This window comes from Doryrhamphus excisus, chromosome 5 (assembly GCF_030265055.1).
Source record: "Doryrhamphus excisus isolate RoL2022-K1 chromosome 5, RoL_Dexc_1.0, whole genome shotgun sequence".
Taxonomy (NCBI): Eukaryota; Metazoa; Chordata; class Actinopteri; order Syngnathiformes; family Syngnathidae; genus Doryrhamphus; species Doryrhamphus excisus.
The window spans coordinates 3,914,772-3,942,578 of record NC_080470.1 but is presented as its reverse complement, the minus strand read 5'-3'; the positions used below and the strand labels follow the sequence as shown (position 1 = coordinate 3,942,578).

The following is a 27,807-nucleotide window of genomic DNA, read 5'->3' as shown; positions in this document are numbered from 1 at the left end:
ATATCTTGGCTGACTCCTCATTAAACGATGTTCATTTGTTCATGGTAAGTTTAGCAGCTACGATTCCCACTGCTCTCATTCAAAGCTAAACAGCACCAAAGTAACTAAAGACAGTTGTTTAGCAAGTGCTTCAGGACATTATATTTCTTTCCTTTTTGGTTTGTTTTCATGTTAATACAACTCAAAGCCGAGGTGTTTTGGATCAGAATGTTTGAATTATTCCTGTGGGATTTGCTCCCCTCTCAAGACATCTGACGTGTCGACGTGTACTCATTCTCATTCCTGACAACATTTTTCATTTGTTCCATCAATCGTCTTTTGCCACATCCAATCACATTCCCGGCAACCTTTGTATTGCCGTTGCCAGCAGCTCATCATCTTGAAAAAGCACGTCAACTATGAATATTACTAATACACTTTGAGAGGCGGTGCTCTGCTCGGATTGTAAAGTGACTTTAAGTGCTTGATGATGGCTTTTTATGTCGATATTAATAAGAATTCATTAGTCCCGATCTAAAACTGCTCATCGACGTATGAGAGTAAATGTCTCATGATCACATAAGAGCTGTCAAAAACAGGCTTCAGTGATCAGCCGACCAATCGGAGAGAGAGGCACATTCGCTGATGAACTTCGGGACTTGATCGTTTCAAAAAGTGTGAGCACCCCAAAGATAAAACAGTAGAAAATGAATGATTGACGACTTTAAGACTTGTTTGAGTCACTTCCTTTTTTCTCCGACACAAACAATCTATTGCCGGAAAACAATAAGATTCATTCATTCATTCATTCTCTACTGCTTGGGGCATGCCCATATAAGGAAGTCACCGGCTGGATGGTTGATGTTAGAGAAAACTTTGGGTTGAACTCGGGTTTGCGCGCTAACCACTCGTTCGCCGTGCATTCATTCATTCATTTTCTACCGCTTTTTCCTCACCAGGGTCGCGGGGGGTGCTGGAGCCTATCCCAGCTGTCTTCGGGCGAGAGGCGGGATACACCCTGGACTGGTGGCCAGCCAATCACAGGGCACATATAGACAAACAACCATTCACACTCACATTCATACCTATGGACAATTTGGAGTCGCCAATTAACCTAGCATGTTTTTGGAATGTGGGAGGAAACCGGAGTACCCGGAGAAAACCCACGCATGCACGGGGAGAACGTGCAAACTCCACACAGAGATGGCCGAGGGTGGGGAAAGACAAAATAAGAAGCCAAAAAGTTACCACTTCCACACAAAATAGGAGGAGAAATCATTCATTCATTTTCTACCGCTTATCCTCACGGGGGTCATGGGGGTGTTGGAGCCTATCCCAGCTGTCTTTGGGCGAGAGGCGGGGTACACCCTGGACTGGTGGCCAGCCAATCACTGGGCACATATAGACAAACAACCATTCACACTCACATTCATACCTATGGACAATTTGGAGTCGCCAATTAACCTAGCATGTTTTTGGAATGTGGGAGGAAACCCACAGAGATGGCCGAGGGTGGAATTGAACCCTGGTCTCCTAGCTGTGAGGTCTGCGCGCTAACCACTAGATCGCCGTGCCGCCGAAATAATAATATAATATATAATATATAGAAAATATAATATATATATAATATAATAAATAATATACAAAGTTCTATGTGAAGTATTTCCATAATGCCTCATATTAACTCTCTAACAAGATCTCAGCGTATAGACTGGTCATATATCTCATCTCGTCTCATATTATCTACATACTGTATTGTATATAACTCTGGGAAAAACTGTTGATTTTGTTAATACTTGGGTAGTTTATATTGTTTATTTTTCTATATTGTGTATTTTGTACTGCTTAACTGATTCTGTACTCTTGCTGCTGTGCGATACAAATTTCCCCCACTGAGGGACGAATAAAGGCATATCTTTAATCTTAATCTTAAAGCGGGTTAACCCGATATGACCAATTGGTGTAACAAGTCTGGCACTACTCACTTCCGCAGAAGCCCCCCTCTGTGATCTCTTCTTCAAACACGTCAGTGAAGCCGCGGCCTGCGTTCAATTTGGCCAGCCGTCCATCGATGAACTGGAAACATAAATTGCAACTGCTTTATTAAGGAAGCACACACTTAAAAGTGATATACACACACATATATATACACACAGAGTCAAACGGTGGGGTGTTATTCATCCTGGCTGACAGAAGTACCAGGCGAAGATTATGTGGTTTTCAGGTAAAAGGGATTGGGTGACATGGAGCAGGTGAGGGATTAGTGTAGCAGACTAACATGCAGCACACCATCTGCGACAATTTCCGCTCTTAATCATCTCATAAATATGAAACTAAGAGCCCAGATATTTCAAATAAACCAACAAGTACATGTCATGTGAAGTAAAAAGACTTACATACTCATCACAGTAGTATAAATGTGTGAAAATGTATATATATATAAATGTATAACTATGGAGGTCAGCAGTCGAAGCAGGGCAGTGGGGCCAACTCGACCTGGCCGGGAAGGATTGCTGAGGAACGATGCGGCTCGTTATGTGGTTTAAAATTAAAACCGAAAAAAAAAAAAAAAAATCTAAAATTAAAAAAAACAAACGAAGATTCTGTAGTCAGCAATATCTTTCGCTATAAGGGATGCATTTAGCTTGTCGTGCATACCTGAGTTTGTCAAACAACTAAGTGACGCAAGAGGTTACAAGTGTTTAACTGAGGGTTTCCTAGATAACAGTCATTTTTGGTGTCCTCAATTGATAATGTGTGAGGTGTCACCGCCCTCGCGGCATACATATTTTTTCATTGATTAAGCTAGTGTCTCCAAATGTTTTGGATGTTATCTGAAACAAGTATTTTAAGTTAGTGTCCCGTAGATAACAGTCATTTTCGGTGTCCTCAATTAATAATGCGAGGTGCCACCGTACTCGTGGCATACATACTTTTTCATTGATTAAGCTTTTGTCAACCAAATTTTGGGGATTTGAAGTTAGTGTCCTGTAGATAACAGTCATTTTTGGTGTCCTCAACTGATAATGAGAGGGCGCCACAGTCCTTGCAACAATGAGATTTTTCCCACTGTATAATGTTAAGCATGTACCTACAAATGTTTTAGATTTTATCTAAAAATATATATATATATATATATATTTTAACTTAGTGTCCCATAAATAACAGTCATTTTTCGTGTCTTCAATTGATGATGTGTGAGGTGCCACCGTTCTCGCGGCATACAGACTTTTTAATTGATTAAGCTAGTGTCTCCAAATGTTTTGGATGCTATCTGAAACAAGTATTTTAAGTTAGTGTCCCGTAGATAACAGTCATTTTTGGTGTCCTGAATTGATAATACACGGGGTTCCACCGCCCTCATCATAAACCATGATATTTTCCCCATTGTTTAATGTTAAGCATGTTCCTCCAAATGACCATTTCTATACATAAACACAACAAAAGATTTAGATAAATCTTAATTTTTTTTTGCATCATCTACTAATAGTGCAAGCAGAGTCAAACATGCAACAAGAGCATAGGTTGTTTTTGTGTCCTCTGGGATTTGCTGCTAACAAGCAAGCTGTACCAACTCCTCTGGTCAGAAGGGCTGGAGGCTCATCAGTAGATGTTTTTAATGAGAGGTGAGCGATGACTCTGCAACTCGGGTGCTCCAATTAGTGCAGATAATCAACCCAAATCAGCACCTAGCCAAAACTGTCACTTATCTCACTCGGGCCGATGAAATGACTCACTGTGGGCATGAATTAGACACACTGGTCAACAAACATTGGACATACAAAAATGACTGACAATTTAGAACTGTCAATCATAAACTGCAGAAAACACATTTCAATCGTCATAAGTCAGTAACACACTGTTAGAAAGCCTACAATTTTTACATGTATGTCTTTATGCTTTGAGATTTTTAACATTGTTTGGTGGTCCTTGAATGCACCATAATTATATGCTGAGACAGAGAAGTTTATTTGGCTACAGAAGCAGTATCTTTGACGCTCAATCCGGCCTCAAAATTTGTTAAAATATAATCATAAATGTTAACTGGAATAACAACCAGCAAAAAGTGTGAATTATCAATCAATTATTGTAGTGATAACTTAAATATTTTATCATTTAAACGTGCTTCATAAGTATATGAGGCATAATTAGGATTTGAACCTTGACTATGTTGCGAGTGAACAATGGTAACAAAAGAGAGAAAGGAAAGATTCTGTACCTGAATCTAATCAAATGATGTTGATCCAAAATCGGCGGAAAACGTCAAAATCAAGCTCGAAAGGGAGTTTGTGGTTGGTAAAAATGATGTCTAAATCTGCCATTTTTCGCCAGGTGTTACGTTCTTTTACGTGCATGATGCTGGCATATGGATTTATTTTTAATTGCTTCATTCATTCAATTGCTTCTGTACATTCCCATCCCAGGCTGATGGATGATTAATGACCGATGGGCCATAAGTTGTGTGAATGGAGGCTCCTGGCAGACGTTCCCCTGCACACTCAATACGACTGTGTGTGGCTTCATTTTATCATTCGGACTGAGCGAGTTCATTGACTCTGTCAACTAACAGAATGTGTGTATGTATGGCTGATAGGAAGCAGGTTGATGCCATCATTCCTCCGCAATCTTTGAGTGCTCTAAAAAAATAAAAATAAAAGGCCTGTTGAGGTAAGCCGGGTGAGAAAATATGGTACATATCACAACTGGAACATGTTAATTATGTATAATTAATTAATGGTTGATTATACCCATTTCTGTTGTACACGGTGCTGTGTACAGTGATTTTTGGGGCATTGCCTGTTATATATAAATAGATTTCAGATTCTACTAAAAAATTCATTCATTCATTCAATTTCTACTGCTTATCCTCACTGGAGGATGCTGGAGCCTATCCCAGCTGTCTTTGGGCGAGAGGCGGGGTACATCCTGGACTGGTCGCCAGCCAATCACAGGGCACATATAGACAAACAACCATTCACACTCACATTCATACCTATGGACAATTTGGAGTTGCCAATTAACCTAGCATGTTTTTGGAATGTGGGGGGAAACTGGAGTATCCGGATTTTTTTGGACCAAAAATTCATTCATTTTCTACTGCTTATCCTCACTAGGGTCGCAGGGTTGCTGGAGCCTATCCCAGCTGCACATTGGTATGTGGGTGACTGCTAGGGCTGCGGAGGGATAGAAGTCGTCACACTACATTTATTATCATATTCAGCTATCCCTCGTTTGTCACAGTTAATTGGCTCCAGACCTGACCTTGATAATTCAATATCTGTAGTTGGAGCATAGAAAACCTGTTTATATGACCTTTGAAATATTTTTTTCATAGAGCCTTCTGGACATAAACTAACACCCCTACAGTCGCGTTTACACTTGTATTACCTGATATAATAAACATGATAACAGAAAATAACACATTTATTAGTAGAGCCTTCTAGACATGAACTAACACCCCTACAGTCACGTTTACACTTGTATTTTTTTTTTATTCATTCATTTTCTTATCCTCACAAGGGTTGCGGATGTGCTGGAGCCTATCCCAGCTGTCTTCGGGCGAGAGTCGGGGTACACCCTGGACTGGTGGCCAGCCAATCACAGGGCACATATAGACAAACAACCATTCACACTCATATTCATACCTATGGACAATTTGGAGTCGCTAATTAACCTAGCATGTTTTTGGAATGTGGGAGGAAACCGGAGTACCCGGAGAAAACCCATGAGAACATGCAAACTCCACACAGAGATGGCCGAGGGTGGAATTGAACTCGGGTCTCTTAGCTGTGAGGCCTGCGCGCTAACCACTTCACCACCGTGCAGCCTATATGGATATTATTAAATGTTTAAAGGGGACCCGTTATGCTCATTTGTATTGAGCTGTTGGACTCCTATAGAGCAGCTACACCAGCACAGAAAGTTTTCTAGATCTTCCAGAATCTGCACCTATTCCAGCTGTATTTTCTTGGATTTCCAAGAATTTATTCCACCCATGGCCTGCCTCCGGGCATGCCCACTCAGCTGGGCATGCCCATATAAGGAAGTCACCGGCTGGATTGTTGATGTAAGAAAAAACTTTGGGTTGAACTCGGGTCTGCACGCTAACCACTCGTTCGCCGTGCAGTCCCTAAAGAAATTCAAATTAATTTAATTTTTATTTCTATTCTGAGGGAGTATTGTGTTTTTGAAATTATGTTTTTTCCCCCAAATTATAAAACACCACTATATAAATTAATCACACACAATTACTCAATCACATAAAATATCTAACCCAAAAACACGACTGTCACTGTTCCATATTGCTGTACTTAATTAAATGCTTGTCAGACATCAGAGGTTAAAACACCGTTAAGTCTGCAAAAATGTCCCTCATGTGTAATAAATGTGTATAAAATACATTTTTAATCTCAATGTCTTGCTTCCTTGCTGCTGACCCGCTGACAGTCTAATTGGGAAACAGCATGACCTCTCAATGTAATAATACCACGAGAACTTTTCTACTGTCGTCACATCACAAAGACTTACTGAAGATGTGACTTATTAAAATTAAAATATAGTGTAGCCAAGTTAAGAGCTACATTCAATGTTTTCAGAGCAAATATGGGTCACGGCCAAAGCCGAGCTCGCGCACGCCACTGGCATCTCCGTCGAAAGAGGAGTGGGGGGAGATAAGCCCGACCCCCCCCCATGCAAGAGAGGCGATAAGGGCCCGTTTCCCAACGTTAGCGTGGAGACAGGAGCCAGTTCGGGAGGAGGCTTTGAACTGCTGCTCGCTATCTGCTCTGCCTGGGAAAATTATAGATGGAGGACAGGAGTCCCGAGAAACAAAAGGCTGATTGAGGGCTGCTGTGTTGTACTCTGGGGGGGGGGGGGGGTAAATCACACTACTATCACGGGTCAGAGATCACAAAGACAAGTCATGGGGTGAAAACAAATGTTCTTCTTAGCAGAGGTCTCTTTCCACTTCCACTAAGTTTAGTATGGCAGAAGGGATTTGGGTGGGGGGGGGACCCATGAAGTATACATGAGTGATTGGAAGGGAAACTTGTGCAGCAAGACATGAATAAAGGATACCTGCACACACAAGATGCACATAAACACAGCCAAAACCACAGTGGAATACAGTGGACGGTGAATTGGAATTTTTCCGGAATTAAAATTCTCGCACTGGTAGGAGTGTATGCATAGATAAGAACTGTAAACATTTTCATAAGGTCAAAAGCCATCTATGATCCCGGGCTTCCGGCTCCACTGTTTCCCATCACTCTCAAAAATGTTTCATTCTCCACCAGCTCAGCACATACAAACAACCATTCACACTCACATTCATACTTATGGACAATTTGGAGTCGCTAATTAACCTAGCATGTTTTTGGAATGTGGGAGGAAACCGGAGTACCCGGAGAAAACCCACGCATGCACGGGGAGAACATGCAAACTCCACACAGAAATGGCCGAGGGTGGGGGAAAGACAAAATAAGAAGCCAAAAAGTTACCACTTCCACACAAAATAGGAGGAGAACTCATTCATTCAGTCATTTTCGACCGCTTATCCTCACTAGGGTCACGAGGGGTGCTGGAGCCTATCCCAGCTGTCTTCGGGCAAGAGGCGGGGTACACCCTGGACTGGTGGCCAGCCAATCACAGGGCACATATAGACAAACAACCATTCACACTCACATTCATACCTATGGACAATTTGGAGTCGCCAATTAACCTAGCATGTTTTTGGAATGTGGGAGGAAACCGGAGTACCCGGAGAAAACCCACGCATGCACGGGGAGAACATGCAAACTCCACACAGAAATGGCCGAGGGTGGGGGAAAGACAAAATAAGAAGCCAAAAAGTTACCACTTCCACACAAAATAGGAGGAGAACTCATTCATTAATTCATTCATCCATTTTCTACCGCTCATCCTCACTAGGGTCACGAGGGGTGCTGGAGCCTATCCCAGCTGTCTTCGGGCGAGAGAGGCGGGGTACACCCTGGACTGGTGGCCAGCCAATCACAGGGCACATATAGACAAACAACCATTCACACTCACATTCATACCTATGGACAATTTGGAGTAGCCAATTAACCTGATTACCCAGAAAACCCACGCATGCATGGGGAGAACATGCAAACTCTAACCCGGGTCTCCTAGCTGTGTGGCCTGCGACCTAACCACTCGGTCACCGTGCAGCCGAATAAGCTGATAATAAATGTTTTGTTGTGTGATTTAGATCTACAGCAAAGGTGGCACGTTTTAGAAAACATGTTTGGTTAAAATGACGAGGATGGGGGTGGGGGGGGGGGCACAGACAGACTATCACACACATAGAGGTGTTGTACCTGCTTAAAAAGCTGCAGGTTGACAGCCATGGACAAAAAGTTCCTCATGGTGCTCGAACGATGGTTGACAAAGCTCTCCTCGCAGAATGTTATTGGCTCCCCCTGTTAAGTCCACAGAAAAACAAATAATATAATAATATTATTATAATAACCAAATCTAATTACGTTAGAAATGAACAACGTGTCAACATTTTTTTAATAATAATAATAATACGAGTGTCACTTGGAGGCTTAAAAAAAACTCTCCCAAATAAGTAACTATTTCAACACATTTCTTCATTAGTGGGACAAGAGGAGAAAAATGTGAAAGGGGACATGACGGAAAGAGGAAGAAAGAAAGAAAGTTCCCCTGGTGGAGTGTATGCAGTCCCAGTACATCCCACAGTACTCCACATGAACACGGTATTACTATTTCTTACATCATGTCTGTTGGCCTGTGAGCTGTAGACACAGAGGATGACAACAACTCCACTCCAGGCCAATCACACGCAGCCCCAAGTCATTTTCAATACATGCTTTCTCATAATTAACATAATTCCCACATACCGCGATGGGGCTCGGAATTCTTCTCCGCGTACAACAATGCACGTCGTGATGGTCCTGGCTATGAGCGTAGTGTGCCACATAAAAAAACAACAACACAGGAGACTAACCCCATTTTCAGGCATGGGCGGATGATCGCGGTGGCCCAAATTACATCACAGGAATAATGCTCCATTTACATCATGACAAAAAAAAAAAAAAACTTTTCAAGGCTTATTCTCTCACAAAGGAGAGTTTAATCATTTTTCCAGGCTCCATATGGCTGCTACAGCCCGGGGCCTCACTGCAGCAAAACAAAACTGAACAGTATGCTGGGAAAAGTCTTATTAGGTCTTATGTACACTTAAGCAGGGAAGCTGAGTATATATTTAGAAAAGTCATTTTATGTGATAGTTTAGTAATGTTATAGTCGAACCACAATGGTCTACATATTCATGTGAATATTCAACCTTATTCCAAACCATTCACCAGAAATGGTGTACTGTATACCTGGTAGAGTAGAATTCATTATTTATAAATCAAATATTTTCATAGTTAGAGCATTCAATCCTCCTGAATAAGTGTAACCTTATTAGAGAGTTGTCTTTTAGCTGCAACAGTAGTAGGGATTATTGTGCATGTTAACATTACTGACACCTAGTGACCAGTATAAAGTAATACATGTCATCACAACACCTTTAAGTGTGTCTTCTGAATGCTCTATACTTTTATTTTTAGCTCGTTTTGTCATGTTTATACTTGAAAATAGTTAATTTAAGCAAAATGTATATACAATTGAATTAAATTCAATATGCATAATAATAAAAAATAGGATGCATTCAACCACAAAGGAGCATGATTTATTACTCAATATATTTGGGTGCATTTTAAAATATCTTTTGTCCCACAAATTGAGGGTAAAAGATATTATTGTCAACATTTTTTGAGAGCAAATGAAGTCACTGTTGACTGACATGACTATATAATAATAATAATAATAATAATAATAATAAGAAAAATAAATAATTATAATAATTATTATTATTTATCATTATTAAATAATCATAATAATAATTATTATTATTAGAACTACAAAAAGCTAAAAATGTTGATATTAATAACTTATGAAAACATTGATTGTTCTTTCAATGTATACATATGTACGTATATGTCGTTTTTTATGCTGTTTTTTATTATTATGAATATCAAAGGACAGCTGGACAGCCGTGACATAAATAGACAAAGTAAATATTATTATTATTATTATTATTATTATTATTATATTCACTACTTGTCTTTGTCTTATGTTATTAATAATTTTTTTAGCTTTTTGTAGTTCTAATAATAATAATAATAATTATTATTATTATTAAACTTAAATAGACAGAGTAAATAGACAAAGTAAATAGGCAAAATAATAACAATAATAATAAATTATTATTATTATTATTATTATTATTATTATTATTATTATTATTATTATTATTATTATTATTGTTATTATATTCACCTCTTGTCTTTGTCTATTTATGTCACAACTGTCCAAAGTAAATAGACAATGTAATAACAATAATAATAAACAAATATTATTATTATTATATTCACTACTTGTCTTTGTCTATTTATGTCCAGCTGTCCTTTGATATTTATAATAATAAAAAAACAGCATATACAACATATACGTATATATGTAAGAAAGAACAATCCATGTTTTTATAAGTTATTAACATCAAAATGTTTAGCTTTTTGTAGTTCTATTATGCCTTTTTCCAGTAAAATAAATAAAGTTATTATATTAAAATGCATTTCAACTCATAATTTGTCCTGTGCATGACTAAATCTGGGCTTACTTGCATATAGAAGCAATTTTAATGCCAATGATGCCCATCTCCTGTTGCTGTATATGCAATATGAATGCACTCCAATTTGAACGTATGCCATTTATCAGTCATCTTTAATTATATATACCATTTATAAAGATGCTCTGGCAGTCTGTTCTCCAAGTTTAAATTAAGCTGCTATATGGTAACGGCGCCCCCCCCCCACTCATCCAAGCACCCACCCATTCGACATGGCATCATCAGTGTTGCAAGTCATTTGAAAATCTATATTTGTGTTCTTGGTCTCGCCACCTGTGGTGCTCCTAAGCAGGTGATGGACACCTGGGAGAACATAAGCTAGGAAATGATTGACCTATGAAATGCTTTTCCTAATCATCTGATTGCTTTTCTACTCATTAGCATTTCCCAGAATTGTTTCATTTACAACTCAGCAAGACTCCCACCATGCATCCACACCCCTCCTTATGTCAAGACATATGCGCCTGTGAATCACAGCCACGGGCTGACTCCTGTCTCGGTGTCTCAGTGTCTGGTATAGATATATTCCACAAATATCACAACTCCAACTTGGTGCTCGTGCGTGTATGTTAACGCATTTTGCAAAAAATGCTGTCTGAAAAAAAAAAAAAAAACAGTGGAAAAATGGCTGCATGTACTTTGTACACAAACAACATTGCATGCCAGGGATTGTGTCAGAGGGGAGGCAGTTTGTTCATATACTGTCTGTATTCGCAGAAAAGCAAGACAGCATCAATAATGTAGCAATCTTGGCTCCGGGAGTCCACAAAGTCCAATTAGTTTCAAAGCCAAAAGGAACAAAGGCTTCGCTATTTGTCAAACAGGACATGCTGTAGTTTTTACTCGGCTCTGATTCCGACCTGATACGCAGAAAAGATACAGTCAAGTCATGTTAGCGAGGCTTAGCACCACAAGGCAAACACCAAAGGTGGCTAAAAGAGATCTTCAAAAGGAACGTCCTGAGTCTTCTAGGATCCTTTGACACTTCGCTGCTCCAGACAGGCCCACCTTAAACGTGTACTGTACCTGTGAACTCACCTTTTACCTCCATTCCAAACTAGTCTCATTCATTCATTCATTTTCTACCGCTTTTTTCCTCACGAGGGTCGTGGGGGTGCTGGAGCCTATCCCAGCTGTCTTCGGGCAAGAGGCGGGGTACACCCTGGACTGGTCGCCAGCCAATCACAGGGCACATATAGACCAACAACCATTCACACTCACATTCATACCTATGGACAATTTGGAGTCGCCAATTAACCTAGCATGTTTTTGGAATGTGGGAGGAAACCGGAGTACCCGGACAAAACCCACACATGCACGGGGAGAACATGCAAACTCCACACAGAGATGGCCGAGGGTGGAATTGAACCCTGGGCTCCTAACTGTGAGGTCTGCGCGCTAACCACTCGACCACCGTGCCGCCCCCAAACTAGTCTAGTAACTGATATTTAACTCCCTAATTGAGATTTTGAGGGTGAATATTTAGGTGAATATTTCTGCTTCCAATTACTTGATGACTGTGTAAACACTGTTTAAAACCAAATACTGTGGTACTTTGTTCATCCGTTCCAAAAGGTCCATCAATAACGTAATCATTAGAGGAAGGATTTTGTAATAAAGATGTCACCAATTGGAAGTACAATAACAGTTCAAAAACCGAGACATATTTAAGCAGACAATTTTCGTCAAAAACCAAATCGTAAGAAAAACCAGGCCGTACCAAAACCGAGGTACCAGGACGGGTAAGTGCACGGATAAAACTGAGGGTAAAACAGTTCTATCAAACACAAGGCAAGTAAAAATATGTCAAACAAGGAAACGGTGCGTTTGAGGTGTGGCCTTAAAATCCATGCACAAGTGTTGTCAATTAACCAAATGAATTAATTAATCATAATGATTAAATCATTAAATCATCAAGTGATCTTGCCCAAATTGTTAAAAAATCTTTGTCATCTTTGTGTATGTAAACGTTAGACTTTTTGGACTCTCGTATTTGCTGCAATTAGTAAAACGAGTGGTTAGCGTGCAGACCTCTCAGCTAGGAGGACCAGGGTTTGATTCCACCCTCGGCTATCTCTGTGTGGAGTTTGCATGTTCTCCCCGTGCATGCGTGGGTTTTCTCCGGGTACTCCGGTTTCCTCCCACATTCCAAAAACATGCTAGGTTAATTCGCGACTCCAAATTGTCCATAGGTATGAATGTGAGTGTGAATGGTTGCACACCCTGGACTGGTGGCCAGCCAATCACAGGGCACATATAGACAAACAACCATTCACACTCACATTCATACCTATGGACAATTTGGAGTCGCCAATTAACCTAGCATGTTTTTGGAATGTGGGAGGAAACCGGAGTACCCGGAGAAAACCCACGCATGCACGGGGAGAACATGCAAACTCCACAGAGAGATGGCCGAGGGTGGGGAAAAACAAAATAAGAAGCCAAAAAGTTACCACTTCCACACAAAATAGGAGGAGAACTCATTCTTTCATTCATCAATTTTCTACCGCTTAACCTCACGAGGGTCGTGGGGGTGCTGGAGCCTATCCCAGCTGTCTTGAGGCGAGAGGCGGGGTACACCCTGGACTGGTACCAGGCCAGCCAATCACAGGGCACATACAGACAAACAACCATTCACACTCACATTCATACCTATGGACAATTTGGAGTCGCTAATTAACCTAGCATGTTTTTGGAATGTGGGAGGAAACCGGAGTACCCAGAGAAAACCCACACATGCACAGGAAGAAAATGCAAACTCCACACAGAGATGGCCGAGGGTGGAATCGAACTCGTTAACCACACATCCAGTGTGTAATATAAGTGGAAAAAAACTGTCTCCACCTTAGTAGTCAATTAAAGATGTAGCATGCATGCTAAATATCCCCTGCATGTATTTTGTTCTCATTTCATTCAGTTCACAACTCTTGTAGTATTCATGGGCCTTCAGTGGAATTTTCCTCCATCAAGCGTGTTTCATGCCTTAGTGCTGTGTGTCTTATTACATTAAAAATGGGCAGACCGATGTGCAGCAGGGGTGCTGCTCAAAAATCTTGGGTTTTTTGTTTCATCTTTTGAGAACGATTATCTGCGATTGGCAAATAATCAGTGGCAGAACATTGCAAAACATCTCTACATTAAAAAGGCACCTCGTGTGCTCGTTTTAGTGGCTTTTATGATGATACTGGATCCCAGTGGGGTATGATAGTATTTCAATATAATTATCAAGTTGGGTACAGGACAAATTTGCATTTCTTTGCATTTCCATTAACAAGTTTTTTGGTAATGTTGACGACACAAAAAAAAAAAAGATTTTGAACAGAAATTGTGCGTCATAACCTGCAGTACCCGGAGAAAACCCACGCATGCACGGGGAGAACATGCAAACTCCACACAGAGATGGGCGAGGGTGGGGAAAGACAAAATAAGAAGCCAAAAAGTTACCACTTCCACACAAAATAGGAGGAGAACTCATTCATTCATCCATTTTCTACCGCTTATCCTCACGAGGGTCGCGGGGGTGCTGGAGCCTATCCCAGCTGTCTTGGGGGCGAGAGGCGGGGTACACCCTGGACTGGTGGCCAGCCAATCACAGGGCACATATAGACAAACAACCATTCACACTCACATTCATACCTATGGACAATTTGGAGTCGCCAATTAACCTAGCATGTTTTTGGAATGTGGGAGGAAACCGGAGTACCCGGAGAAAACCCACGCATGCACGGGGAGAACATGCAAACTCCACACAGAGATGGCCGAGGGTGGGGAAAGACAAAATAAGAAACCAAAAAGTTACCACTTCCACACAAAATAGGAGGAGAACTCATTCATTCATTTTCTACCACTTATCCTCAGGGGTCGCGGGGGTGCTGGAGCCTATCCCAGCTGTCTTCGGGCGAGAGGCGGGGTACACCCTGGACTGGTGGCCAGCCAATCACAGGGCACATATAGACAAACAACCATTCACACTCACATTCATACCTATGGACAGTGTGAAAGTAGCAAATTTTTGCTCGTTGTAGGCTCGTTGTGCTCCACTTACAGGCTTATATCGAAGGGCGTCCCGGTAGGATCCAAACAGAGCGGCCTGCGCTCTCAGGAAGGCCCTTGCCACGCCACTTCCTGTTGCCGTGGATTGCTTCTTAAGCTTGCTCTTCAATGAGGACACCTGGCGGAAAACGTGACAAGAGAGCTGGAGTGAGAGAAGAAGGGATAAGTTAAATTATCACCTCTGAGATTGGTGGTGGGGGGTGGGGGGGGGCAGCCAGCCCATTCTGAGTGTGAAGTATCACATTTGCAGGTCATCACAAAAAAAAAAAGACAGAAAAGAAAAAAGAAAGCTCCAGCTTTTTTCCACCATGCGTATGTGTTGTGCTGCTGGGAGCACCTGCTGCTTTGCTAATTGAGTCGGAGGAAATGCAGCAGAAAGAACGGCAATGGAAACTCACATCCTTGCCTTTCCTCTCTTTGCAACACCCTTCCTCATCTTTTTTTTTTTTTTTTTTTTTGCTTTTCACTTCTCCCATCACTTCTTACTCCCCTCCTTGTTCTTTTCCACTCCTCCTGCTGGCTCTTCCAACCCCCTCTAGAAAGGGACTCTTGACATAAAATGTCTTTAATTATTTTCCTCTCTCCTTGGCTGTGGCTCCGAGACTCCAGGCGAGAGAAGAGGAGCAGCAGGCCTGAGCTTGTTTTAGGATGACAAAAGATTCACCCTGGCCACGGTCCCCGGGGAGTCTGGAAAGGAAGTTGTCAAGAGTCTCTCCTCACCTGCTCAGCAGCAGTCTGACTGCGTTGTCGCTGAGTGAGGATGAGGAGAAGGTGGAGGAAGAAGAGGAGGTGTGTGTGTGTGTGTGTGTGTGTGTGTCTGTGCCAGTTTAGAACACTTGCACACCATTTCATTGCGTTGCAGTTGATCAAGTTCCAATTTGGTTAACAGGAAGCAAGAATCATGATGTCATGTTACGCATTGAATGGAAATTCATATATTGCCAATCACCCGTGTACATAATACTGGCGGTAAGACTTACAAATATATATGTTTTCATCACATGATCTGATACAAGACCAAGCAATATTTTTAGGATCATTCTGGTAGGATTGCTACAATAGGGAGCCAAATTCATTGTGATAAAATTAAAAATAAATACAATTTCATCATTGGGAAAAACAATTTTGATTATAAAGCCCTCTAAAAAAAAAACTCTAACAACATTGCATGGTATATCCATGCTGTGATCGTGCGTGAATACGTATGATGATAACATGTTATATAGCAATAGCTGCAGTATCTTGTCATATTTTGAAGATTTAAAACACTAACACTTATGATATCCACTCTCATTGGGATGGCTGTATCTTCCAGCACAATACGTGTACTCCAGTAATAATAATAATAATAATAATAATAATGATAATATAATAATAACAACAATAACAATGACAACAACAATAACGATAATAATAATAATGATAATATCGCTGTAGCTTGATTAATATCCAAGTCAGTTAATGCTAACACTTATGATATCCACTCTCATTGGGATGGCTGTATCTTCCAGCACAATACGTGTACTCCAGTAATAATAATAATAATAATAATGATAATATAATAATAACAACAATAACAATGACAACAACAACAACAATAACGATAATAATAATAATAATGATAATATCGCTGTAGCTTGATTAATATCCAAGTCAGTTAATGCTAACACTTATGATATCCGCTCTCATTGGGATGGCTGTATCTTCCAGCACAATACGTGTACTCCAGTAATAATAATAATAATAATAATAATCATCATCATAATATAATAATAACAACAATAACAACAACAACAACAATAACGATAATAATAATAATGATAATATCGCTGTAGCATGATTAATATCCAAGTCAGTTAATGCTAACACTTATGATATCCACTCTCATTGGGATGGCTGTATCTTCCAGCACAATACGTGTGCTCCAGTAATAATAACAACAACAACAACAACAATAATAATAATAAATAATAATAATAATATCGCTGTAGCTTGGTTAATATCCAAGTCAGTTATGTAAATGTAACACTGTTGTGAAGGCTATGCCATCAAAATAAGTTAATTTCCCTTCATGTCCGTTATTAGCTAGCTCATATTAACTCATTTTCTTCACGCTAGATCGCACAGAAAAGGGGAAGAAATATGTCTTCATTTTTTCACACAAGGATTGGGAATGATGGGCAAAATTCCCCTTTAAATACACTCCAGAGCCCTCTAAAAAAACCTCTAACAACATTGCATGGTTTGATATCCATGCTGTGATCGTGTGTTAACACGAACACTGATGCTAACATGTAATAGCTGCAGTATCTTGTCATATTTTGAAGATTTAAAACACTAACACTTATGATATCCACTCTCATTGGGATGGCTGTATCTTCCAGCACAATACATGTGCTCCAGTGATAATAATAATAATGATAATATAATAATAACAGCAATAACAATGACAACAACATGTCATATTTTGATGATTTAAAACACTACCGGAACCTCTTTCCGAGGCGCAATGATGCACATACTAATGCTAACACTTATGATATCCACTCTCATTGGGATGGCTGTATCTTCCAGCACAATAATAGTAATATTATTAACAATAATAGTAATATTAGTAATATTATTATAATATATATTAATATTATTAGTAATATTAATAGTAATATTATTATAATAATTATATTATTATTAGTAATAAAAACAACAACAACAATAATAATAATAATTAACAATAATAATAATATCGCTGTAGCTTGGTTAATATCCAAGTCAGTTATGTAAATGGAACACTGTTGTGAAGGCTATGCCATCAAAATAAGTTAATTTCCCTTGATGTCCGTTATTAGCTAGCTCATATTAACTCATTTTCTTCATGGTAGATTGCACAGAAAAGGGAAAATCTTGTCATATTTTGAAGATTTAAAACACTACCGGAACCTCTTTCCGAGGCGCAAAGATGCACATACTAATAATATAATATTATAATAATATAATATTATATTAATATTATGTTAATATAATGTCCTCTTACGGTGTGTGTGCTATAAAGAACAGCTCAGTGTCAATCAGTCAGTGTCAGATATCACTTCTTCTTCAGCAGGAAGAAGAAGTGAGCGGATATCAAAGCAGGAAGGTTTTGTCCATCAGCAAAACGGTCCAAGCTTATGTTTGGTATCGGTTCACAATCCTCATCATAAGACATCCAAAATAAATCATGGAGACATTGCGGTCTGGATGTCTGCAATTAGCCAATCGGGGGGCGGGGGGGGGACTTCAGGGAGGAGAAGCAAAGCATTCAGAGACAGAGGACAGGCGGAAAAAGGAAGAGAGAGAAAGAAAGAAAGACAACAGAGAGAGATGGAGAGAGTGTCAGTCTTAAACTGGGACAAAAGACAAAACGAGCAGCGTCGATTTGTCTCTCCTGGGTTTTTTTTTTTCCTCACTCTCCGCAAACGTCCCCGTGCTGCCGTCGCGAATGCTCCGAGGGCATCAAACAGAAAGTTTATCACGGTTAAATTAACAAGTGTCATCTCCATATTCGCTCATTGTGCTAAATGCTTTTATGTTTGTGTAAAGCTCTTTCAAAATTAATATTTCATGTTTATGTGCATTTTCTGATTTTTTTTTTTTTCCCTACTATTGCAAATCATTAAAATGTATTTTTTTTCGCCGTATTTTGTGGTGGTGGTGGTGGGTGGGTGGTGGGTGGGGGGGGTGAATCAAAGGGAAACACAATGTCAGTCTAAGTGGGGGAAGCATACCCCAAAGACTGTCAGACTAGATGGGATAGCTGAGTTTACTCTGTGCGCCGACCGCTTTGAACGGCGCCGCCAAACACTTTTTAATGAGGTGGGGGACACAATCAGTTGTGTTTTCTTTCGGGGGGGGGAGGGGGGTGAAAAAGTTTTCATTCAAAAGTTTACACTTGATTAAAAAATTCCTCCTATGTCACATGCAGGGGTGATCAATCAATTACACGGAACAAATACATAAAACATAGAATAGAATATTGGTTTTGTCAAGAGAGAAGAAGAGAAGCAAAGCAAACGGCCAAAAAAAAAAAAAGCTGTGCTCCTTTTTGCATTTCACATAAAAAAAAATAAAAAAAAATGCGTGTTTGGTAATTGGAGTTTGACTGTGGCGCCTACGCCGCCGCGATCATCAGGTACGTCTCCGCAGTAATGGTTCTGTCAAACTAATTAACTTCTCCGGTTTGAGTGAAACTAACGAGACGCGTACCGGCATCAGACGAAGGCCAGGCTCTACAGGTGATAACCCTATTTGGCAGTGACATTTTTTAGTGTAAAGTCACAGTGGCGGTGATGAGATCAAAGCCAGCGAGTGCCCCATTGGGTCCAATTAGAACTATTGCATTGTACAGGGAAGAGGTGGCGGCAGGGGAGGGAGGGAGGTGCGGGGGGAGTGGGCGGCTATGGGGGAGCGAAAAGAAAACTGTTGAGTTATGATATTCATAATCTATGCAGAGAGGCCTTTCCAGTCCAGGTCTTCTCCCCATAGCTGTGATCTTTTCAATTTACATCAAGGGAGGACGGTCGCGGATGAAAGCGGGCGCATCCGAGGCGCACAGCCCCACAGAGGGCAGACATGGGGGCCTCATTAAGGCCCGGCCCAGCCAGCCCCCCCCGAACAGGGTTTGAAGTGCGTCACATAAAGAGCACGGGGTCAAAGGTCATACAAAGAACAGATCTCCATTTAACTCTCCAGCTGGAGATGGTAATTAGCAGGTGCAATGATGATCCCCGCCTGACTGTAAGGGATGATACCACACATCAGACATCTGTGTGTGTGTGTGTGTGTGTGTGTGTGTGTGTGTGTGCACGCTGTGATGCATTAATATGTATACAAAACATTTTTAGAATATTACTATTCCACTGAGATGCGGCGTGATTCAAAGAAATCCTTGGAAAGCCTTATTGAAATATTGAGTCAACATGTTTACCTGCGGCGGCACGGTGGATGAGTGATTAGCGCGCCTCACAGCTAGGAGACCAGGGTTCAATTCCACCCTCGGCCATCTCTGTATGGAGTTTGCATGTTCTCCCCGTGCATGCGTGGGTTTTCTCCAGGTACTCCGGTTTCCTCCCACATTCCAAAAACATGCTAGGTTAATTGGCGACTCCAAATTGTCCATTGGTATGAATGTGAGTGTGAATGGTTGTTTGTCTATATGTGCCCTGTGATTGGCTGGCCACCAGTCCAGGGTGTACCCCGCCTCTCTTGCCCGAAGACAGCTGGGATAGGCTCCAGCACCCCCACGACAGTATCACTCGGATACTGTGAACATCCAGCAGCAACACAACATTTTGGCATGACTACAATTTTGATGAAAAATATAGTGAACCAGGGCTGCACAGCGGTCGAGTGGTTAGCGTGCAGACCTCACAGCTAGGAGATCAGGGTTCAATTCCACCCTCGGCCATCTCTGTGTGGAGTTTGCATGTTCTCCCCGTGCATGCGTGGGTTTTCTCCGGGTACTCCGGTTTCCTCCCACATTCCAAAAACATGCTAGGTTAATTGGCGACTCCAAATTGTCCATAGGTATGAATGTGAGTGTGAATGGTTGTTTGTCTATATGTGCCCTGTGATTGGTTGGCCACCAGTCCAGGGCGTACCCCGCCTCTCGCCAAAAGAGAAAGTTGAGTTTTCACTCCCTTCCAAAAAATAAGTCCCAACAAAAAAAAAACAACCTCTGAATATCGAACAGAATATTTTCTTGAAAAAAAGCACCTAAAAGGTTAATCATGAAATGTGTGTTTCATGGTTGACAACGACCGAGGATTCAAACGACACATTAAAAAACACAGACTTAGTGTTCTACACTGATGTTCACTGACGCAATCACCAGACTTGATCACGGGAACAACTGGATCAACTCAAAACAACAGGCACAATGATTCCTAATAAAAACACAACTTCACTTCCTGTTCACCACTCACTCCCCCCCCCAATGAACACATTTATAGCGACACACACAAACAAACATCTTATTTATGTCTTAAATGGATGGGTTATTCATTATGTAAACTTGACTATAGGGGTGTTAGGTCATGTCTAGAGGTCTTTTATAATGTTAAAAACTGCATTTAGAAAGGCCGTAAACGGATTGTCTATGCTCTAACTATGAAAATATTTAATAATATTTAATATTTAATAAACACAAGTTCACTTCCTGCCCCCCCCCCATGAACACATATATAGCGACACACAAAAACACACATCTTATTTATGTCTTAAATGGATGGGTTATTCATTATGTAAATTTGACTATAGGGGTGTTAGGTCATGTCTAGAGGTCTTTTATAATGTCAAAAACTGCATTTAGAACGGCCGTAAACAGATTGTCTATGCTCTAAGTATGAAAATATTCAATTTACATATCAGGTATCCTCGTTTGCAGAAATTGACTTAACTTAACTCATGTCTGGAAGATTAACTGTAGATTAACTGTATTGACTGTAATGGAAAGTCTTAAATTAGGACAAAAATCACCACGGGTTAACAGTGTTGTTATAGTTAACAATCACACTTTCCAAGAATTTAATACAGGATACTGTCTAATTATTATATCCATACCGAATGTATATAAAAATACAATTGAATACATTAAAAGGTAAAAATACATCTAAATATTTCACCAAAACATTCAGTCTTGACACGTGTCTATTGCTTAAAAAAAAAAGTTTTCACTCCCTTCCAAAAAAATAAGTCCCAACCAAAAAAAAAAAAAACCCCTCTGAATGTTTTGTTTAAGATTCTGTCCATGGAAAAGAAAGCCATGGGGATGCAATTAAAGAACTACAAAGAAAAAAAAATAGCTATGAAAATCTCCCACTTTCTTTTGATGTGCTGCAGTTTGAACTGTATGCGCACACACAAATATGAACAAAGACACCGAACCGCCATGTCCCCTTCACACGTGTACACAAATAAATCACACTCATTTCAACTCGAAAAGGTGTTCATTTATTTCTATTTATTTATTTCGATTTTTATTTATTTTTGTCAAATAGTCTCATGATTTCAGGATTTTGATCAAGTGACGCTTCAAATAAAGATGTCAATTTTAGTCTCAGAGTATGGTGATCTGCTGGAAAGTAGATCCGATAGGATGCACGAGACGGATTAAATGAATCGGGAGAGGAAAAGGGAGGAGGAATCTGTAGTGTGTGTGTGTGTGTGTGTGTTTCAGTCGGGCCATGTCATCGCCATGAGATTTTCCCTTGTGTGGGGATACTTTGTCAAGCTGACCTCTTAAAGCAGCTGAGCGGCTGAGTTTTGCATACATAATTAACTACAGTTAAATGTCATCTCTTGCGTCGCTGTACCAACGCAACGGGTGATGCCGCGCTCTTTTTTTTTTTTTTACTTCTAATTCCGAGTGAACCCACGGCGAAATGTGAAAATGTAGCGCAAGGCCAGGAGGAAATGCTTCACTGTCATTTAAAATTAAAACTTTCTCAGCTGAGATGTACGTATTTGAAAAATTGCGAGTGTAGAAAATTAATCGATGATTAACTATTAATTGTTATCAATTAATCGGTTTGATTTCAGCCTCTCAAGTGTGTGTTGTGTTTAAAAAAAAATCAGATTCATTGATTAATTAAAAAATAATCAACCGATTAATCAGTGATTAATAATCTTCAGTTCCAGCCTTATTGAAAAGGAAAAGTCATCATTGGACATGCCAGCTGAATGCAAATGTGCACGTTTGCAATGTGAAAATGTAGCGCAAGGCCAGGAGGAAATGCTTCACTGTCATTTAAAAATAAAACTTTCTCAGCTGAGATGTACGTATTTGAAAAATTGCGAGTGTAGAAAATTAATCGATGATTAATTATTAACTATTTTGGTTATCAATTAATCGGTTTGATTTCAGCCTCTCAAATGTGTGTTGTGTTTTTAAAAAAAAATCAGATTCATTGATTAATTGAAAAAAAAATCAACCGATTAATCAGTGATTAATAATCATCAGTTCCAGCCTTATTGAAAAGGAAAAGTCATCATTGGACATGCCGGCTGAATGCAAATGTGCACGTTTGCAATGTGAAAATGTAGCGCAAGGCCAGGAGGAAATGCTTCACTGTCATTTAAAAATAAAACCTTCTCAGCTGAGATGTACGTATTTGAAAAATTGCGAGTGTAGAAAATTAATCGATGATTAACTACTAACTATTTTGGTTATCAATTAATCGGTTTGATTTCAGCCTCTCAAGTGTGTGTTGTGTTTTAAAAAAAAATCAGATTCATCGATTAATTGAAAAAAATAATCAACCGATTAATCAGTGATTAATAATCATCAGTTCCAGCCTTATTGAAAAGTAAAAGTCATCATTGGACATGCCGGCTGAATGCAAATGTGCACGTTTGCAATGTGAAAATGTAGCGCAAGGCCAGGAGGAAATGCTCCACTGTCATTTAAAATTAAATCTTTCTCAGCTGAGATGTACGTATTTGAAAAATTGCGAGTGTAGAAAATTAATCGATGATTAACTATTAACTATTTTGGTTATCAATTAATCGGTTTGATTTCAGCCTCTCACGTGTGTGTTGTGTTTAAAAAAAAATCTGATTCATTAATTGAAAAAATAATCAACCGATTAATCAGTGATTAATAATCGTCAGTTCCAGCATTATTCAAAAGTAAAAGTCATCATTGGACATGCCGGCTGAATGCAAATGTGCACGTTTGCCCGCCGTCGACTCCAGATGATGATGTTGATGTTGTTTTCGGGGAGCGAACACCAAATTAAAAGCGCAAATGTTTGATTACGTGTGCCAGGTGATCTCCGGAGAGGCGCGCAGACACAACCTCAGCCCCCTCATTCATTTGTAAACCTCCAAACAGAGGCTTGAAATACAGGAAAGTGGGAGTGTACGCTGTATATTTACCCCTTGATTGGGAATACAAATGATCAAATGCACGTCGGCGCGGAGCGTATGGGTACACGGTGTCAGCAAAAGAGCGGGAGAGGGAGAGAGGAGGAGAAGAGAAGGAATTAGGCTGTGATGTGAGAGAGCATCTGAAAATACGGGATGTAAGCCGCATTGTAGCGCCTCACCTTGAATATGCGGCACAGAAGGAATAATACATGAAAAATCGGTTGGAGATCTGTTGCCGGGATCAAATAAAGATCCGATTCAGTCACATAGTGTTTGTTTTCAGAATTAACACACTCCTAATTTGCTATTCTTGGATACTTTTAATGACTCGCAAAGTAAACAGGCCATGCAACCAAAAGCCAATTATAAAGTTATCAGCACAATGTCTACGCAGAGGAGGAGTCGGGTACTGTATCTCCATCTCGACCTCAGAAGAAGAAGAAGAAGAAGAAGACACCAAAATACCTTGATCTTGCAGCAGAAATTTACTTCTTTTCTCTTCAGGATGCTTGTCAACACATTGATTTTACTGACACAAGCGCAGTCTCAGCGCAATTAATATTGTTTATCTATGCGTACAAACTCCTCCGACTTCGTTTCCCCTCAAACTCCAACAACGGGAAAAGTAAATCAAAACACAGACTTGATGGAGCTGGAAAACTCCTGAACGCCGCCAAAATGTAGATGCCAATTTATGCCAAATTTAACAATATTAAGAAATTAAATTACAGATAAATGTGTCACTTATTTAATGTTTTCCACTCATTCTAAATTATTTATATTTATTATTAACAATGACACCACTTTTTTATTACCCCTTCATCTAATTCTATCCTTATTTTTTATTATTATTATTTTTTTTTCTTTAACCTTCCTCTTGTGTTAGCTTTCTGGTATCATCTCTTATGTTAACAGGTCAGTTTTGACCCATGTATTAAATTAGCTATATTAAAATAAAATAAAATAAAATAAAATAAAATAAAATAAAATAAAATAAAATAAAATAAAATAAAATAAAATAAAATAAAATAAAATAAAATAAAATAAAATAAAATAAAATAAAATAAAATAAAATAAAATAAAATAAAATAAAATAAGTTACCATCAAATTTTTTGGTTACTTTCTTAAGCTGAAAAACAGAAAAACACCCTACACTTTTCAATGCTTTGGTTTCCGGTTTTCCATAAGAAAAGCTCAGATAATTTAATTAACTTAATTTTTATTTTCTTCAGAAAATAAGATGAAAAAAAATAAATCAATCAAATTAAAGACAAAAAAATCAATCAGTAACAAATAAATAAAATAATAATAAAACAGCAAATAAGAAAAACTTAAGAAACCATATATACTAAGATTTTCAGATTGAAATGAACAGTATTAACAGTTATTTAACCTTTAACATGAACATTAATGAAACTTAACCATTTTACCCAATTAGCAAATTAGCATCGTTACATCTGGGAGCAGCGTCGTAACTTGCAAAATGGCGTCAATTGTGTCCGGTGTGCACACAGCTTTCAGCTGTCATTTCGGGGTACACGGAAAAACGAAACAGCATCCATATCAAACTCGTGCGGGCCGCACTAACACTAACATCAAACTAGCGTCCCCGCGGGCCGCGAGTTTGAGACCCCTCGTGTAAATGAATTATCTGTAATAGACATGGAGGTTGGGGTAGGGTTAAATAAACTCTGCTTCTTCCTACTCCTTTTCGGGCATGTTAAATGGTGCACATGATGTTCCTTAATGCAACTTGTCTGAACCAAATAAACCACAAACAAAACTATTAATGAAAATAATGGGTGTACTCATAAGGTGAATATATTAGCTTCAAATGATCCTTTTGTGTCCGATTACCAATTACTCTATCACTTAGATCTTTTCATTTTTTTTTTTTTCCAGCAAACGGAACTGCTACCGGCATGGTAGCATTCGGGAAAGTCAATAAATCTGAAATATTATGTGTGAAATTGTGGGGAAAGACCATTAAGTGGGCGGGCAGTCGTGGAGCCAGCGTAGGGGTCCCGTCTGAGGGAAGGACGGCTAATTCGGGACAACTGTGAACTCTGAACCTGCTAAAAAGCACGACCACTGGTCAGCCGGGCCAGTATAATAGAGTCCACATGTTCTCACAGCCTGCGTCGCCTTCATTAGCGGGATCTCATAAGGTTCGCTTAAATCAACATCAGAGCGCTCTTGGTTACGCTGGAAAATAAGACATAAAAATCTCGCCTGTGGCCTATAGCTTTGAATCAATTTGGCTTTATTTATGGATTCGCACAAAGTGACACCGGGCTTTTAAAGGGAGAATAATACAACGGGCTTTGGAGAGAAATGAAGGGCGGCTTCAGTGGCTCGCAAACAATGCGTGGCTGCTAAGCTCAGGCAGAGAATCACTCAGCATTAATCAAGACTGCGGGCCTCTGTTTGACAACACAATACCTCAAACATCCCCCCCCCTTGTGTGTAAACACAAACATCAAATGCCACGTGGCGTGTCCTCGTCGCTAACAAGCTGACTAACAAGAGACCTGGAATTCCACTTAATTAGTACCTGCTCGCTTGCTTATTATTAATCCAGCAGCCGCGGTGAAAAGATGAGCGCAGGCAGAAAAAAAAAAGTCAAGATTAGTCCTGGAAACAACAGTCATTTGCCGTGTTAAATATATTAATGCCGACGTAGTTTCCCCCGTTTCAGGTGGCGTAATTTGACATGATTTGCGGGCTATGTTCTGTCATTACACGTAAAAGAAATATTATTAAATCCTACCCCTCCATCTGGTACTTTTAAAATCAGTAACTGTTACATTTGTTCACTTCCTGCTTTCCTAATATAATTTAAGTTTTTAGTTTTACAAATATATTTTATATTTTTACAAATTTCACTTCCTGGTAGCTGCAGAGCATGTATTTCAATGTTTTTTTCAGCTTAAAACTGCACCAGACATGACCTTTTTTATTGTGGAGTGGCATCATCAACTACATAACCTACATATTTATATTCTACATACTTTTTCTTTTTTTAGTTTGAAAGGCTTAAAGATGCCTTTTCACTACCTGGTAGCTGCAGAGCATGTATTTCAATGTTTTTTTTCAGCTTAAAACTGCACCAAACATGACCTCTTCTATTGTGGAGTGGCATCATCACCTACATAACCTACATATTTATATCCTACATACTTTTTTTTTTAGTTTGAAAGGCTTAAAGATGGACTTTCAAAGCCGTCGTATGCGACCGTGAACTATTTACAGTTTTCACATTTGCAACTGAACAACGTGTGTGTGTGTGTGTAATTATCGCAACATCCCAATATGCCTTTTCACTTCCTGGTAGCTGCAGAGCATGTATTTCAGTGTTTTTTCAGCTTAAAACTGCACCAAACATGACCTCTTCTATTGTGGAATGGCATCATCACCTACATAACCTACATATTTATATTCTATATACTTTTTTTTTTTTTTTAGTTTGAAAGGCTTAAAGATGGACTTTCAAAGCCGTCGTATGCGACCGTGAACTATTTACAGTTTTCACATTTGCAACTGAACTACGTGTGTGTGTGTAATCGCGTAAAAATTTCCCTGGAATGCGTAATCATCGCAACATCCCAATATGCCTTTTCACTTCCTGGTAGCTGCCGAGCATGTATTTCAATGTTTTTTTTAGCTTAAAACTGCACCAGACATGACATTTTCTATTGTGGAGTGGCATCATCACCTACATAACCTACATATTTATATTCTACATACTTTTTTTTTAGTTTGAAAGGCTTAAAGATGGAATTCCACTTAATTAGTACCTGCTCGCTTGCTTATTATTAATCCAGCAGCCGCGGTGAAAAGATGAGCGCAGGCAGAAAAAAAAAAGTCAAGATTAGTCCTGGAAACAACAGTCATTTGCCGTGTTAAATATATTAATGCCGATGTAGTTTCCCCCGTTTCAGGTGGCGTAATTTGACATGACGTTCCGGCTATGTTCTGTCATTAGTCAGGAATAACGGGGAGCAACGGATCAAAGCAAAAAAAAAAAAAAAAGGCTCAGAGTCTGCCACTTCATTTATCACACAGCAAAAGACAAAGGCTTCCCTCTTGGCTTCTATCGCTTATCAAAAACCCTGACTTGGTTTTATGACAAACTAAATTTGCGAGTCATTTT

The 27,807-nt window shown here is 39.6% G+C and overlaps 1 protein-coding gene across 4 annotated transcripts in view; it reads right to left on the bottom strand.

Annotated features, from left to right (window-relative positions):
• Positions 1 to 27,807, bottom strand: part of dennd1b (DENN/MADD domain containing 1B) — a 180,408-nt gene that overhangs the window by 30,328 nt on the left and 122,273 nt on the right. For 3 of the 4 annotated variants that reach the window (XM_058072328.1, XM_058072329.1, XM_058072330.1), the window contains 3 exons: positions 14,745 to 14,870; positions 8,319 to 8,420; positions 1,965 to 2,055 (listed from right to left, as the gene is read on the bottom strand). In XM_058072328.1, the coding sequence (XP_057928311.1) occupies positions 1,965 to 2,055; positions 8,319 to 8,420; positions 14,745 to 14,870 (319 nt within the window). Of the gene's footprint in view, positions 1 to 1,956; positions 2,056 to 8,318; positions 8,421 to 14,744; positions 14,871 to 27,807 lie in introns of those variants that run through there. The other variant, XM_058072331.1, reaches the window with a different exon arrangement.